The sequence below is a fragment of the Toxoplasma gondii genome, chromosome X (genome assembly GCF_000006565.2).
Source record: "Toxoplasma gondii ME49 chromosome X, whole genome shotgun sequence".
Lineage (NCBI taxonomy): Eukaryota > Apicomplexa > Conoidasida > Eucoccidiorida > Sarcocystidae > Toxoplasma > Toxoplasma gondii.
The window spans coordinates 486,165-501,132 of NC_031478.1; the positions used below are offsets into that span (position 1 = coordinate 486,165).

At 49.4% G+C, this 14,968-nt stretch overlaps 2 protein-coding genes across 2 annotated transcripts; both read right to left on the bottom strand.

Moving 5' to 3' along the window:
- Positions 1–431: 431 nt before the first annotated feature.
- Positions 432–7,901, bottom strand: TGME49_228210 (26S proteasome regulatory subunit). The gene is made up of 10 exons (XM_002366402.2): positions 7,043–7,901; positions 6,237–6,356; positions 5,618–5,712; positions 4,888–5,141; positions 3,818–3,921; positions 3,490–3,608; positions 2,739–2,847; positions 1,890–1,982; positions 1,293–1,364; positions 432–726 (listed from the first exon to the last, which is right to left on the bottom strand). Exons 1-10 carry the CDS (start codon positions 7,155–7,157, stop codon positions 611–613), a joined length of 1,197 nt encoding a protein of 398 aa, XP_002366443.1. The 5' UTR covers positions 7,158–7,901; the 3' UTR covers positions 432–610.
- Positions 7,902–8,646: 745 nt separating this feature from the next.
- TGME49_228200 (vacuolar (h+)-atpase g subunit protein) lies at positions 8,647–14,968 on the bottom strand. The gene is made up of 4 exons (XM_002366401.2): positions 12,397–14,968; positions 11,559–11,701; positions 11,253–11,313; positions 8,647–10,755 (listed from the first exon to the last, which is right to left on the bottom strand). The coding sequence occupies exons 1-4, from the start codon at positions 13,209–13,211 to the stop codon at positions 10,323–10,325; spliced, it is 1,452 nt and encodes a 483-aa protein (XP_002366442.1). The 5' UTR covers positions 13,212–14,968; the 3' UTR covers positions 8,647–10,322.

Below are 14,968 nucleotides of genomic sequence, written 5' to 3' on the forward strand. Positions count from 1 at the left end.
AGTTTATCCGCAAAGACAGTGTCGGTTGTTTCTGACAATATCACTCGCTCTTCTTCTACACAAGTGTACGCGCAGATCGTGACGCCAGAGGTCCGGTTAAGTCCCGTAGCTGAAAGCGACGGTTCACCTAAGTCTTCCTTTGGTCACGAAGCAGACGAAAGGCTATAAAGCTGCCGCAGTGTTTTTTCACAATCATCTTTATGCAGTGGCAGCTGAAAAACGGCAGTGCAGGCAGTGAGCTCATAACGCGTAGATACGCCGAAAGTATCCATCTGCCTCTGTCCCTCCATGGAGACGACGAGATTTCGCATGGTCAGCGCGCCTTTGTCTGTCGCGGTATCTCTGCGTGTGTTTATCTCTGTGTTTCTGTCTCGGCTAGCAAGTGTCTCCTCGGAGTGTGTGGGGTTCTTGGCATTGATAGAGACACCGGCTTCCGCCCCGGCCGCACTCTTCTCTGCACACACTGTCGCGAAAGTCGAGTTAGGAGAAAGCGACAATCCCTCCCTGTTCAAAAACAAAACGAGTTGAAACACAAGAGATACACTGGAAAAGAACACTGGAAACAAGCGAGAAGCAGAAAAGCACGGGGAGACACAGAAGACCTGCAATCTCAAAAGTCGTAGTCGATAGTGCTCTCCAGTTTCTTGTTGTCCGCCAACTTCCTAGCGGCCTTGAAAAAATCTTCTTCCACCACATAGTCTCTCTCTGCCCGAATCGCAAACATGCCTGCATGCATGCAAACGCAAAAACCAAGACAGCTCTGAGATTCGCGTTTGTTGTCTGCCCAGTGCTCCCAGTCGACCACCCTGTAATGGTTTCTCATGGAAAAACTGTTCTGCACATATAGTTGTAAACTCTACACTTCCTGGATCTTCGGTCAACGCAACTTCGAACCAGCGCGTTCCGGCGCATCTTGCCATCTCTCTGCCTCTCGAGTCCCTTGTCTTTCCCTCACGAGCTCCCGATAAAATCACAGATAAACATCTGCAGACATACCCACATCTTGAAGATCCACGCACACACAAGAAAGATACGTATAAAGATGCGTAGTTGAGGAGACCTTTCGCTAGGTAACTACTTCCCTATACATATATAAATATATATAGCTATTTTCTTATACTTGACAAAACCTCTCCACTCAACTATTTTCCGTTATACCCATATATATATATATATATATAAATAGATGTAAGTATTGAGTCCATCTTCTTCCATCTGTCGGTTTCCCAGTGTCCATTTACGTAGACATCTACGTCTTTGCGTGTGTGACGCTCTTGGCATTTTTTGCGTACCAGCCTCTGTACAGACGTTTCGCAGATCTGCGCCATTGAAGCCGTCGCACAGCTTGCAGATTGCCTCGTAGTCTGAAAAGAGAGGGAAATTCGCCGCGGAAAAAGATTTCCTCAGTGATAAAGCAAGGAACTGCGCTTCCATCGATCCTCACGAGAATGCATTCGCACGTCGACAGACCATCCCAATCCAGAGGAGTCTTCGAGTAGCATCTGGAATCTTTTATTTTCACTGTGCAGTTGTTTCTCGCTCGTTTGCGCTCTCTATATCTCAGCTCCTACATTTCTCTTTATCAACGGACGCATCCGAATTGATATCCAGTTCTACCAATCCTGCACACATATTTGCGCATTTCACTGCATTCGCGAGAACATCTGCACCTCCGTCTGTAGACGAACGGACCAGTCCTGACACCTAGGTATATGAATACACTCCACCGCAGACATTTACAGATACGTATATATATATATATATGGATAGAGGTATAAATGTGTAGTGTAAAGTATATATATATATATATATATATATATGTATACATATACATACTGTAAATGAAGAGTGCATGCATTTGTTCACTTGAATCTCGTTTCGTTTCTCACCGATGTCGCCCTGTTTCGCGATTTTGCTGGAGTGGATTTTCAAGATGTCAACACGGGCCGTCTCGTTGGGCAGCGGAATTTCGATTTTCCGATCTGCAGGCGGAAAGTCACCACGCTCTACGGAGAACTCGGAGTGTGAAGACTCGAGTCAAATGCACTCACTCGTCGCCTCGAAATACCATTCTCTTTTTCTCAGGTGCAAACAGCATGGCCCCCATACATGTACATGCATGGATGTGAACATGAAGAAAAGGAGCATCGCTCTGCTCGTGAAAGCACAGGCTTGTGCACCTAAGCTTCTACGAAGTGTAGCACTACACAACTACCTCAACAGAAAAAAACAGAAAAAGCTCTAGAAATACACTTGTTGTCCAGGACGCCTATACCCATTTGGCTACGCACATACGAACCCGTGCACGTATCAGTCAATATTTTCCATACATACAAACATACATGCATATATACATACATACACATTTATATATATATATATATATATATATATCTATACATATATATATATATATATATGTAGATAAACGGTGAATGTCTCCGTGTAGACTGGCACCACTACAGAGAAACGGTACGCCACACGTTCGTCTATCTGACCATGTACACAGATGATACACATCTACACCTATATTTCCTACATGTATACATATATATATATTTATATATATATATATATATATATGCATATATAAATGGAGAGAAGAGTATCTGTCGTTGATTACACTCTTCGCGGCATTTGTACGTGCTTCCAAGTTTACAGTGCAGCTACTTGTGTCACTGCCCAAACATTTACGGCTGGTGTTCTGGAACTGGGAGAAGCTGGTCAAAGAGACTCACCGAGACGACCGGGGCGCATAAGAGCCGGGTCGAGGACGTCTGGTCTGTTGGTGGCCATGATGATCTTCACTGCGCCAAGTTCATCGAATCCGTCCAGTTGATTCAGCAACTGGAAGAAGACACAAAGAAGTTGTGTTTCCGAAAATCAATCACATACACAAAAAAGAGGGCCGGACCAAAACAGATACACGCATACGTCTGTTGACGCATACGGGTCGATACAGGTGTCTTCGGTATACAGACTGGAGAGAGAACTGCGGCTAGTCGTAAAGACGTTATTTGATGTGAAAACTATAGAAATACATAGAAAGAAATGCTTGCTAGTGCTTTCCACCGCGACGATCACGAAAATTCTTGTCATGCACAAACGAATCTTCTGCCTGCATTTTCTTTGCCTCTCACTGGGTAGCACGGACATATATAATATGCAGCTACGAATATATATATATATATATATATGCATATACAAATACACAAGAAATGCGAAAATATACGCGGCTTTACAGAAACGTATACATCGACTCCAACACAGATCGACCCGTATATATTTCTTTATGTGAATGGAAATGAAGAATATTGCAGCGTGACGAGCGCGACCAGTAAGGCACCGTGTCGAGAGGAGGCTTGCCCTGTGTCTCGAAAGAACCGAACAAAGAGGAAGCAGAAACAAAGAGAAGACGGAACCGATGAGCCTCTGGACATCTGAGAGAATATGCGCTTTGCGCCCTGGTGTTTTTCATCGAGAAATTACCTCCATGAGAGTGCGCTGAATTTCGCGGTCAGCTGAGGTGCCTTGAGAGAACCGGCGGCCTCCGATGGCGTCGATCTCATCCATGAAGATGATGCACGGCTCGTGGTCGCGGGCGTAGGCTGCGCGAGACGAAAGAGCAGAGGAACCGAGATGGTCAGGGACAAAGGAAGAAACGAGAGAAGCAGCGACAGAGAGGAGAGGCGAGAAAAGGCGAGAACACAAGAGGGAGAAATTCACTCAGTCCGTTGTGTTTGTTTTCTTCCCTCGCTTTCTCTTTTCAGGCATTGGGTGCGTCTCGCCGGCTTCGCTGCTGAAAGACTGGCCGTACCAAACATCTCACGGATAACTCGGGCACTCTCTCCGATGTACTTGTCGACGATCGCGGACGCCACGACCTTCATGAAGTTGCAGTTCATGTTGGACGCCATCGCGCTGCACGCAGCAGACAAGGTTTTCTCGCATGCAGCGCCAGGTTTTTTCGCATGCAGCGCCAGGTTTTTTCGCATGCAGCGCGAGGTTTTCTCGCATGCAGAGAGGAACACACCGTCGGTCGCAAGAGGAGTTTTCTTCCGGGTCCACGGATGCTTCCTGAACCTGGTACGCACTCTAAGATTGGCTTCCGCGAGGTTCACACGAAATACCTTCTTCTCCGCCTCTCTCTCTGCATTTACTGAGAGACATGCCTCCACACAGACAGAGCCATGAAGAGCGACGCCCTCGCCAGAGACGTAAAGGTAGAGAGACAGAGTAGACAGACGTTGACAGAGAGAGGCATGGACAATCAAACAGGACAGAAGCAGTGCAGAACTCCTTACGCAGCCAGGTCGAGAGGAGAGGCTTCAGCAGGCATGGAGGAACAGAGAAAACTCGAGGGAGAAGAGAGAACGGTGGACAGGTAGCCCAGGTTTCGCATTCAACAGGCGAGCGCCACGCTCAGGCCGGACGCCGTTTTTACTTTCTGAGGAAGCTTCCTCTTCTCGTTTTGACCTTTTTCGTCCCCTCTCAGTTTCGGTACACGAGACAGCGGAAAAACCGCTGTGAACACACAGAGCGTGGATGTGCAGGAATTGCCAGGCATGCGTTCACACACGGGGATCGACGACCTGACACAAGCTTGAAAAGCTGAATGAGTGCCTTGCGCGTGGAGACTCCTCGACTCTGATACTCATGTCTGCATGCGTCGATGAAGAGGCCGCTGCAGAAGAACGCGCGGCTGGTCCGGTGCTGGACTTTTTGCGGGCCAGCGGCACAGGTTCTCACATCGACCATGTTCTACGCGCACCAAGTACGGAGTACGGCTTCGCGCCGCGACTGGTAAGACTCGCAGGGCAAGCTGTTGTGCAAGCAAGAGAAGAAGTCAGATAACGACTCAAGCAAGACCTCGAAATGTCGGCGTACCGAGCAAGAAGAGTTTTCCCTGTTCCTGGCGGACCGTAGAGGAGAACGCCTTTGGGGGTCTTGATGCCGACTCTCTTGAACAGTTCAGGATTTGTAAGAGGTAACTCAATCACCTCGCGCATCTGTCGGATCTGCTCGCTGAGACCTCCTACCTCTCCGTACTGCACACTTCCCGGATCCTCATGGAGCATGTTGAAAACAAGAGGGTCCACTTCTCTCTGCAGCTTCCGCATCACTGTCAGTGTCGTCATGTCCTGAGGAAAGAAATGCACATCATCTGGTGACATATTTTCATATGTATATCTGCATGCATGTATACGTTTGTAAATGTATATATATATATATATATATATATTTGTATATATGCATATGGATATGTCTTGTAGCAGGAGAATGGCGTCACTGTCAAGTCGTGGCCTCAACAGAAAGACGAATATAACGAATGCGGACGGATTCATCAAACACACAGTTTCTCGCACTCACATATGCACGTATAGTTCATGCACAGAAATATATATGTATATATATATATATATACATGTATACATATGTAATGTATATATGCCAAACGTATTGCAGCACTGGTGTAACCTGAGTTCGTAATCAACGTGTAGACTGGTGTACACAGCGGTATGCATATGCGTGTGAAGATACGAGTTGTGTATCTGAATGCACATGCTGCAGTGCGTTTTATTCCTCTTGGAGTTCTACATATTGTGGAGAGACGTACGAGAGCGACGCGGGTGCCGGCTGTGAGAGAGGCTTTGTCGATTTTCGGTTTGCTGCCGACCATGTAGCGTGGTCCACTGGACATTTTGACGATGACTGGAAACCAAGAAAAAAGGAGGAAGAAGCACAGGTAGCGACGCCGAAAAAAACACAAAGTGCATGCGCGCACCGCCCCAAGGCCTCTGCGTGCACGCGTACATCGACGGGGACTTCCGACAGAAAAAAAACCAACAATTCCACGCGTCTACAAACTTTTTCATCTTGTCTCTTCACGAATCAAGCAAACCTCTCACCATCTGCCAATCAGCATCGACGAAACACACATATACACACTATATATATATATATATATATACATATATATATATATATATATATAAACGTCTTCATCCTCATATACATAGGCAGAGGTGTATACACATACATGTATGCAAATATATATATATATATATATATATATGAATAATATATATATGTATATATATATATGAATATAGATTTGCATTTTGTACAGTGAAACTCCATTTTCGATAGCAAGGATTTGAGTGCGGAAGACAGCAGCGGGGCGACGAGTGCACACTTTTCTCGGTCTTTGTTTTATGAGAGAAAAGAGGACTTACATTTCTCAGAGTCCAGTTGCTTGAGAACTTCCCCAATTAGCTGGCCGACGCCCTGCAGCGCTTTTAAGTCGTCTTCGGTCTTCTCATATCGACCAGACTGTTTCTTCACTTCTTCTCGAACTGAAAAAGATGCAAACGCAGTTCAGTCAACACATGCACTCATCTGTATACACAGAAGCACAGATCCTGTAGCCTAACATGCATGCAAATACATATCCATATCCATATATACATGCATATATATATATATACATATGTAAAAACAAGTATGCATATGAATGCACTCCACTGTATACGTATATATATATATATATATATATATATATATATGTATATACAAACACACTTGATTGGAATGGTTTACACATAGTGAATATGAAGAACGAGGAGGAAAGGGAAATTGGAAGGAAGGCTTCTCTACATTCCTTCTAGGCACTGGATGAGTTTGGATCTCGCCGTTTTTTGCGAGTAAGAGCTCCAGGAATCGCGACAGCAGTTAGTCTCTTCTCCCATTTGAACATCCAGAAGCGTTTTTCCAACATGCGCACAACTTGGTCAAGTACGACGATCCAGATGCACCTCCACACATGTATGTATACAAATATATATCGCATATATTCGTGTATAAATATATATATATATATATATATATATATATATGCAACTATGTTGGGCTCGAGTTCAAATTTGGATATGTGCGCTGGTGCTACGCATGAAGGAGTGGAATCATGGATAGCGCCTCTACATGAAGGTCCACATGTAAGATGTTTTCACTTCTGTACAGAAAAGGCAATTTGTGCGCTCACGTTTCTTCACTTTCGCTTCACACTCTCTGTGTTCCTTGACTTTGGCGACATACGCCTGGAGAGCTCTTGCTCTCTCGTCGTCTCCTCCCCCAGGCTGAGCTGTAGAGGTGACCATGATCGTGACGGAAGAAGCAGAACCGAAGAGAGAGAGGACAGATGTTCCGCCTGAGAGGTTTGCGGTTTGGTGTTTTCAGTGGAAGAGAGTCCCGGAGTTTCCGAGTTTCAGCGCGCGCGGAAACTGGAGAGAAAACCCAAAGAGAAAGCGACAGTCGCCGCCGACCTGGAGTCTGTGTGTCGCGAAGGCTTTGCTGAGAACCGGGCAGAACGGCTCTCGCCAGATGAAAAACGCGAGAGACGACGCTGAAGAAAGGCTAGAACGGCGGATGCGTTGTCGACTTCCTTGCACGCGCAGACGACGAAAAGTAGCGCGGTCCCGAAGAGGCTGGATTCCGCGAACGGGAAAGACGACAAAATGGAGTTCCGCGTCCAAGGAAAACCACGGGAACGCACGAGGGTACGAAAGACAAACACTGGAAACGTCTTTGATGCGAGCCTCCGGGAGAAAAGAAGCGAAAAACGAGCTCAGAGAGGGAGAGGCGAACGGCTTGTCTTCGTGCCGAGAGAGAGGCGCCTCGCGACACTCGCGCATGCACCGCAGTTTACGCCGAAAAACCTGGGATTTTTGAGAAACACAGAGTCCTTTTTTATCCGTCACTTCTACGCGTCTCGTCCAATTCTGCGGTATCCGGCACACAAGAAAGAGCGACTCTTGTCCCAAAAGCCAGCAGCCTTGGTTGGAATGTAGTTCCGCACCTCGAGACAGGCTTCACACATGCAAGAAAGCAGAGGTTCCAAAACAAAGGCGGCCGCAAGCAGCGATGAAGACAGGTTGCTTTTTTGGATGTTTCCATTTGCGTTGTGAAGAAAGACACAAAGACACAAACAGATCGAGACGGCGATCCACGGCTTCGCGTCATCTACGGCGGCCCTGGGAGTTCCACGGCTCTCAAAAGCGCCTTTTCGCTGTTCCACACGAGCGTGGAGTTTACCGATGGCTGTGTTTAGTAATGCCAGTTTCGTAATGAGCACATATGCAATTCTTTGTACCAGTGTGTGTTGGGGGATGGAAGCCGTCTTTCGAGAACTAACGCCACCAACTGATTCCGAGTACCACTCAGTGTAGAGGTGCGGGTCAAGTTGCCTGTATCAGAAAACCACGCAAAGTTTGAAAGAGAGCGGCTTCACCCTCAACAAGCAACACCTAACGTCCTTAGTCCATACAGCTTTGTCTTTTTCGCGCGAAAGAAGGAGTGAAATTGAGGCTGAACTCTTCCAGCGAATAGAGCATCAGGACGGGCGAGTGGCGGAGCCTGGAGGAAATACAGCGTAGAAAGCCATTATGAAAGGCATGGAGCCGGCTTTTGAAAATTCTTGAAGTTACACAGCAAGACAATTTGCGTTAGGGGGCCGTTGGGAAAAAGGTTAAGAGGGCGCGTAGCTGGTGGCTCGTGAAGATCATAAAACTTAACACTGATTTCTGCAGTAGAGGATCAACTGTAACAGCTAAAAAAGTGCAGTAGGGGTTGAGTGAGAAAGTTTTTCCGACAGCGTTGAAAAATCAGAACAGAATGAACCGAAGTCGTAAACATCAAATGCAGTCTCCTGCCTGCAGCACGTTTAGTGAAACATCTCGATGCTGCACCTTCTAGCGTGATGAAGGTTCAGAGTCTCCTAACATGAAGACGACTTGAAATAACGTGAAACGTGAGAGAGCGACAATATTGGGGCAGCAGACAACCACCGGAAAAGAAACCGATTGCATCCGCAACTTCCTCGTGGTTCTCGATTGTTACCTTGCGAGCTAAAATCTGCGACGGCAACTGCCCACAAGACGCCCCTTTCAGATCTTATCTACACCAGAGAAGTATCCGTAGACACAGACATTTCACGTTGATGCTTCTACATAGTACAGATATATATACTGACATATCGTTATTTGAATATGACAGTGCACCTGTTCATTCTGTTTCAGTGGTACAGTTCTTCTTTTGCTGCCGGGAGAGACTTCCCGTTGCGGCCGACGGATCAATTTCTGTCAAGCTGTCACTTTCGTTCAATCCCCGTGTCTCTGCCCTGAGGCGGAACCCGAGAGCAAAATCAAAAGTCTTCTTGCTCCCTCTGTCACCAAAAGGTCTAGCGTATCCGCTCGTGCTCCGCTGTTTGAGGATGCGATTTTCTGCACTTGTGACGGTTCGCGCTCTCTCGAAACTGGCGAACAACCTCTCAGTTGCCAAGTGCGCCTCAAACAAGTTTTCGCTCTCGCAGAAAGTGGAACAACGCGTGCCACCAAGTCAAAATTCAGCAGAAGAACGCTGACCCGCCACACCAGATATGTATGCGGGGGAAAACAGAAACAAGTACATGAATAGCCAAATAGATGCATGTATCTGCCGCCTCCTGTGTTCTCCTCCCATCTCTCGCTCCTCTCTGGAAGACGGTGCGTTCGTCCTTGGATCCCCAAAATGGAAAGCTACCTCACTGCCAACATTGTTTCCTCCTCCCTACTCGTCGCCTTATCAAATAAGTCCTCGCTGTCACCCCCCCTAAGCCTCTCCACGCGTCCACACGCTACGGCACGCTGACCCAACGCGTTCCTTCGACGGGTGGCCTACCAACCCAAGGCCAAGCTCCAAAGCATGCATGCAAAATCAACTCCACACACATACATGAAAATATATACGTATAAAAAGACATACGTCAATATTCCACTGTCTCGTGTTGGCAGGCAGAACAAAACGTCACCTTTTTTTCGGTAGGCCTTTCGTAGGAAGAGCCTGATCCAGTCTCCCCATCGCCGCATTTCTTCCAGAGGAAGCCTTCGTCCGGCCCTGCGCTGGTTTTCCAAAGAACCGCAAGTGAAGCGGGCGCCTCGGTGGATGCGCAGTCTTTCTGCTCCCACACAAGTGCATACATAAATATATGTGCAGAAGCATGTCTGCGTCCACGTAAGAGATATACCTGTCTCTCTATACATACAGCGAGAACTAAGACAGCAAAAGATCGGGGCTGGTGCACACGAGACTGACTCGGGCCACAATTTTTTCATTGGGTGTCTTTCCACCATGGGGCGTACAGTCTCTGATAACGGGAGCCGGATCCCGGACGCGTTTCCCCGAGTCTTTTTGCCAAAATCGTGTCTCGTCTAAGTCTCCCTCCTCTCTTTTTTTTCTCTTTCCCTCTACATCGTTTTCTCCCTCCTCTCTCTCTTTCGGCCTCTGTTTTAAGAGGAGACAGCCGGCCAACATCCTTGACAGAGGGCCCGATGGCCTCTATGGAAGCAGTTTTCTCCCTCGTTTCCTCTGCGTCTGCCTGCCTGCCACCAGTTTCCTCCGGCGCGCGGCTGTTCGGTGTCTGAGAGGTCGATGTGGAACTCGTCCTCGTCGTTCCACGCGCGGTCTCCCAAAATCGCAGAGTAAACTTCTTTCTTCGCATCTGTTGACCCACTTCGTCCCCCCAGGTTGCTCAGCCCGGGGCCTCGGTAGCCGTCGTTGTCCTGCCCTACAAAAGAGCCGTAGTGCGCTGTGCTCTGGTTGAAACTTTGCCGGTACGAGTGGTCCAGCGCGGCCTTCAGAATCGCAGGCTCGTTCGCCCCGCGAGTCGTCGGAAACTGAGACGCGCAACTCTTCCGGAAAAACGTAGGCGGATGCGCCTTGCTGAAAACGAAAGAGACAGAGACGAGACAAGAAAGACGTGGAAGCAAGGAGCGGCACGCGAATAGAGACAAATACAAAAACGGAGAAACATGTGTGAAAAAACGAGGAAAGCGTGAACACGGGGGGATACACGAAGAGAGAGAGTGAGAGATGTGAAGAAAGACAAATACCTGCAAAAAAGAGGCTACGTGTACGAGAAGCGACTGGTGCAGGAAACGGGCTAGGTTTGAAAGAAGAGGGTAAAGTTGGAAAAGAGAGAGAGGTGCGGAGCACACGCAGAGACACACGAAGTGAATTTCTCAGGGACCATCTACACGGCGAACGAAGATGCTGACGCGGAGTCACGCGTCGAGCCAACATCGCAAAATTAAAAGCGGCGCATGCAGGGTCGACTTCATGCAGTGTCGTGACGGAAACTGTTGAGCTGCGTGCTGCGTAAGATTGGTATGACTTGATGCTTGCTCTTCAGAGAAACTTGTAACAAAGAAAACGCTTACATGATCGGAAGACGCTTCTTCAACTCCTCTGGCAGCTTTACGTCCACGCTCAGCACCTGGTCTGAACACGAACGCAGCATGCGAAGCAAACCCAGATACCCTTGAAAATCGCGACACACACAAAAAAGAGCGCTCCAGGGAAGGAACGGAAAACAGGCGTCGGGGAGGACTTGAAAAGTGGAGTCGAGACGAAAGAACAGCTTAGAAGGGGAAAGACAGACAACGCGGAGACACGAACAAATTTAGCTGAAGCACTTTTCAACCGTCGTCTCCCCCCCGTCAAATCGAGGAAAGAAATATTCTTACCAATGCAGAAATGGACGGCATGATCCATCACCTCCGGAGCGACATCAACCTCTGCTTTCGCGTTGTTCGTCGCCGTCAAGAAGGCCGCGTCTTCTTCGTGTTCAGCCTCCGCCGAAACTTCGAACTCTTTCTCGGCTTCTTCCCTGGCAGAAAAACGCACGTAAAGGATCCGGGAAAAGTGGAGAATCTTTCAGTGCAAAAGAACGAGAATCAAAGCCTTCACCGAGGTGTCTCCATACAATGTACATGCCACACAAGCCGATCAGTCACGACACATAAGCGAACTCATTTTTGGATCAGGTGATCTGTCACAAACATTTTCTGTACGCATTCACTCGAATCTGTGGAAATGAGCTCTGCACAAAACCAAACCTCGTCTGTTCAAGAACGCAAAATATCTCAGTTGAAGAAGTTCGTGCCTCGCAGTCAGATCTGAGGCATAGTCTCAAACGAGTGCGTTCTTCACTTATCCCTGTTCCTCAACCCGAACTTTCCCTCAACCAAGATCGCCGGCGCCACTCAAACCACAAAAAGCAAAACCGGCCCAGGTCCTTCAGCGAGGCGGCACCCGAGACTGTCTTCGTCCTCGCCACCTCAGTGATCCGCATCATTCACTCACATCCCTATCATTCTCTGGCTGTCTCTCCAACTTGTTCGGTGTTGTTCTCCGTCTGCATCTGCACCTTTCTTTCTGAATCACTATTTTTTCCTACGTATCTCTCCAGCTTCCTCTTTATCCTCCTTCCTCTGTATCTCTCCTTTGTTTCTCTACATCTGTATCACTGATGCTTCTCTGGTTGTCTCTCCACCGTTCTCTGTGAAGCATTTTGACCCGCACCTGAGTTTGTTGGCTTCTTGTTCGACTTCGGCTCGTGCGCGTTGCAGGAGGCTTTCTTTCTGTTTGCGGCTCTTTTCGACGATTTGCCTGGCGCGTTCGTGGGCTTGGTGGAGCTGCTGTAGCAGTTCGACGCCTTGTTCAGGCTCGGGTTCGCAATGAGGGATATCTTTACCGCCGTGCGCAGCTTCGCGGACGAGGCCGAGGATCGAGCCTCGCAGGTGCAAATGAGGCAGGTGGGAGGGATGCATCTTGTGGGCAAGACCAGCGGCCGCACCGTCGCCTTCAAGGAGCTCCAAAGCGCCGGTCCCCTGGCTGTTCTGCGGCCTCATCGTCATGCGGCTGTGACCAGGAAGATGCGGGTGGGGCAGATGAAACTTCTTCTTGTGCGGGAGCGACTGCTCGTGGTTGAGTGCGTCGCCGGCCTCCGCCGAAGCGCTCGCGCTGCTCCTCTCCTCGGTCTCGCGCCTCTGCGCGGGGGCGCGCGCCCGGTCGGCCTTGCCGTGGGCGTCGTCGAAACCCTCGCTGGGCCCCGAGTCCCCGTGCAGCAGCGCAGAGACCGAGCGCGAAACCTTGGAAGTGATACGCGAAAACAACTTGCTGCTGGCGCGCGAGTGGCGCTTCTTGGGCTCGTCCTCTGGACCGTGCCGCGGCGTCCCAGGTGGCTCCCCGCTGCCGCCTCGGCTGCCCACTCCCCGGACCCCGCCCGGATCCTCCACGACTGGTGTGTTTGGGTTCGTGCTCCCCGCCTCTTCCCACGCAGCCGCGCGGGCCGTCCCGGACCCGCTCCGGGAAGCCTTCGACAGGCGCTTCAACATCGCCCAGACGAAATCAGGAAAAGACGCCGAGAACGGAACTTGAGGAGCAGGAAAAGGAGAAAACTACGGGTTTGGAGGAAAACCAAAGATACCCTCAGGAATGTCCGCGGAGGAGCAGGGATTCAGGGATTTTACGGGGGAGTTGGCGACAAGGACCCTTCCACTCTGGTAGGCTGCGTTGACTCGCGGACCAGAGGTTCTGAGAAGGGAAACACAGGACCTCGAGATATGGGAACCGGCGGGAGTCCCGCGGCTGGAAGAGTATGAGAGAACGCTTGACGAAAACGCCACAGAACGAGCTCACAGTCTTGCTGTGACTCGAGAAGACTCTCCCTCGTCAGAACGACTACCCACGCCTAGAATGTGCGTCTGTAGTGCAGGGCACACACAGACTCAGACGGCCTCTGGTGCTACGGCTTCCTTTAGAAAATGGGCAGGTTATACGACGATGACAGACCAGGGAAAATTGAGGTCGATGACGCGTGATTGTACAGAGAGACGCAGTGCGGGAATTGACGACAGGGGCTTTGGTCGTGCAGCAGGTCAGACTTGTCGCATCAAAGCCGTGGCCTCTGTAAAAAAAGCACCGCGTTGCTTGGCAAGCAAGCGAAGCTATACGCCCGTCACAACTATTCCGGCTTACGGTTAAGAACGGGAGACGCCAGTCGAAACCCGGACACAAATCAGAGTCCGTCACCTCGCCACACAGGTCTGTGCTGTCATGTGCGGTGTCCACCCGCTGACCACGGAGTTTCGCGGGAATGAAGAAAAATACATGACCGGCAGTGCCACGTCACTTGTGTAGAACCAGTTTTGTCCAGGACATGCCCTTTCGAATGGAGGAAGCTATTCGAGTTCCTCCTCTTCTGGGGGATCACCGGCTTTCGTGCCGCCCGGTTCGTCCTTCTCTGGTTCGCTCGCTAGATCTTCGAAGAAACTAGTCTGGGGTTCGATTTTGCAATCGAGCGTACATACAGTGCAAGGTAAACCAACATGTACACCAAGTTGCCCGCAGCGCTTTGCAAAACGGAGGAACATGTGCGGGTTCAGGGAACGCTGTTTGTCGATGGCGGCCTCTCCGACACTTGCAAAATTTGCCCACGAAAAACCGGCGACCGGCAGTCCGTGCCAAGTGGCGGTGCGAACCCCCCCCTCCGGAAAAATCAGCTTTCCTGTGTGAGAGGAAAGCAAGACCCCGCGTCGACGGGATACCAGCGGCGACCACCCTTGTGTGTTTAGCCTGGGAATGACACTGAAAAAAAGACTGCTCAACGATGCAGGTATCTCCACTCATTCAACTTGCAGTTGCGCTACAGCATTTCGCCGGAAGAGCAGCCCAAAAGAATGTAATATTCCAATGTCGACTCGTGAGGCATGCCCTAGCGTTCCTTGCAGCAGTCACAGCAGCATTTTTGGAAAGGAGAATGGGAAAAGGCAAGCCAGCGCAGAGTCTGCTGCGTCGACGAGCCGAACTCCTCGTGTGGTGCCGGCCTTCAAAAGAAGAAACTGCTTTTTTCGATCTGAAACAGTGAGAACTAGTGGAAGGGAACGTTCAGACGCGGCGTACGGAACCGTACAAAGGGGGGCTCGGTGAAGCCTCAAGCCAGCAACTCGGCCCAATGAGCAAACCTTTAATGCAGATGCAAGAAAAAGGATTCCTCCCAGATTAACACGAATCGATTGGCCGTCACACATAGTCGCTAGACGACTAATTCTCCAATAGTGTTGTGAAATTCACCGTCATTTGCATTGGCTCG

Excerpts from the sequence above, each read along its gene's own strand:
- TGME49_228210 (XM_002366402.2), bottom strand. The coding sequence starts at position 7,157 with ATGGTCACCTCTACAGCTCAGCCTGGGGGAGGAGACGACGAGAGAGCA. Across the intron at positions 5,142-5,617 it reads CCGGCACCCGCGTCGCTCTC|GACATGACGACACTGACAGT; the intron begins GTACGTCTCTCC and ends TTCTTTCCTCAG. Across the intron at positions 1,983-2,738 it reads TATGCGCCCCGGTCGTCTCG|ATCGGAAAATCGAAATTCCG; the intron begins GTGAGTCTCTTT and ends TTCCGCCTGCAG.
- TGME49_228200 (XM_002366401.2), bottom strand. The coding sequence starts at position 13,211 with ATGTTGAAGCGCCTGTCGAAGGCTTCCCGGAGCGGGTCCGGGACGGCC. Across the intron at positions 11,314-11,558 it reads TGCCGTCCATTTCTGCATTG|ACCAGGTGCTGAGCGTGGAC; the intron begins GTAAGAATATTT and ends GTTCGTGTTCAG. Across the intron at positions 10,756-11,252 it reads AAGAAGCGTCTTCCGATCAT|CAAGGCGCATCCGCCTACGT; the intron begins GTAAGCGTTTTC and ends TTTCGTTTTCAG.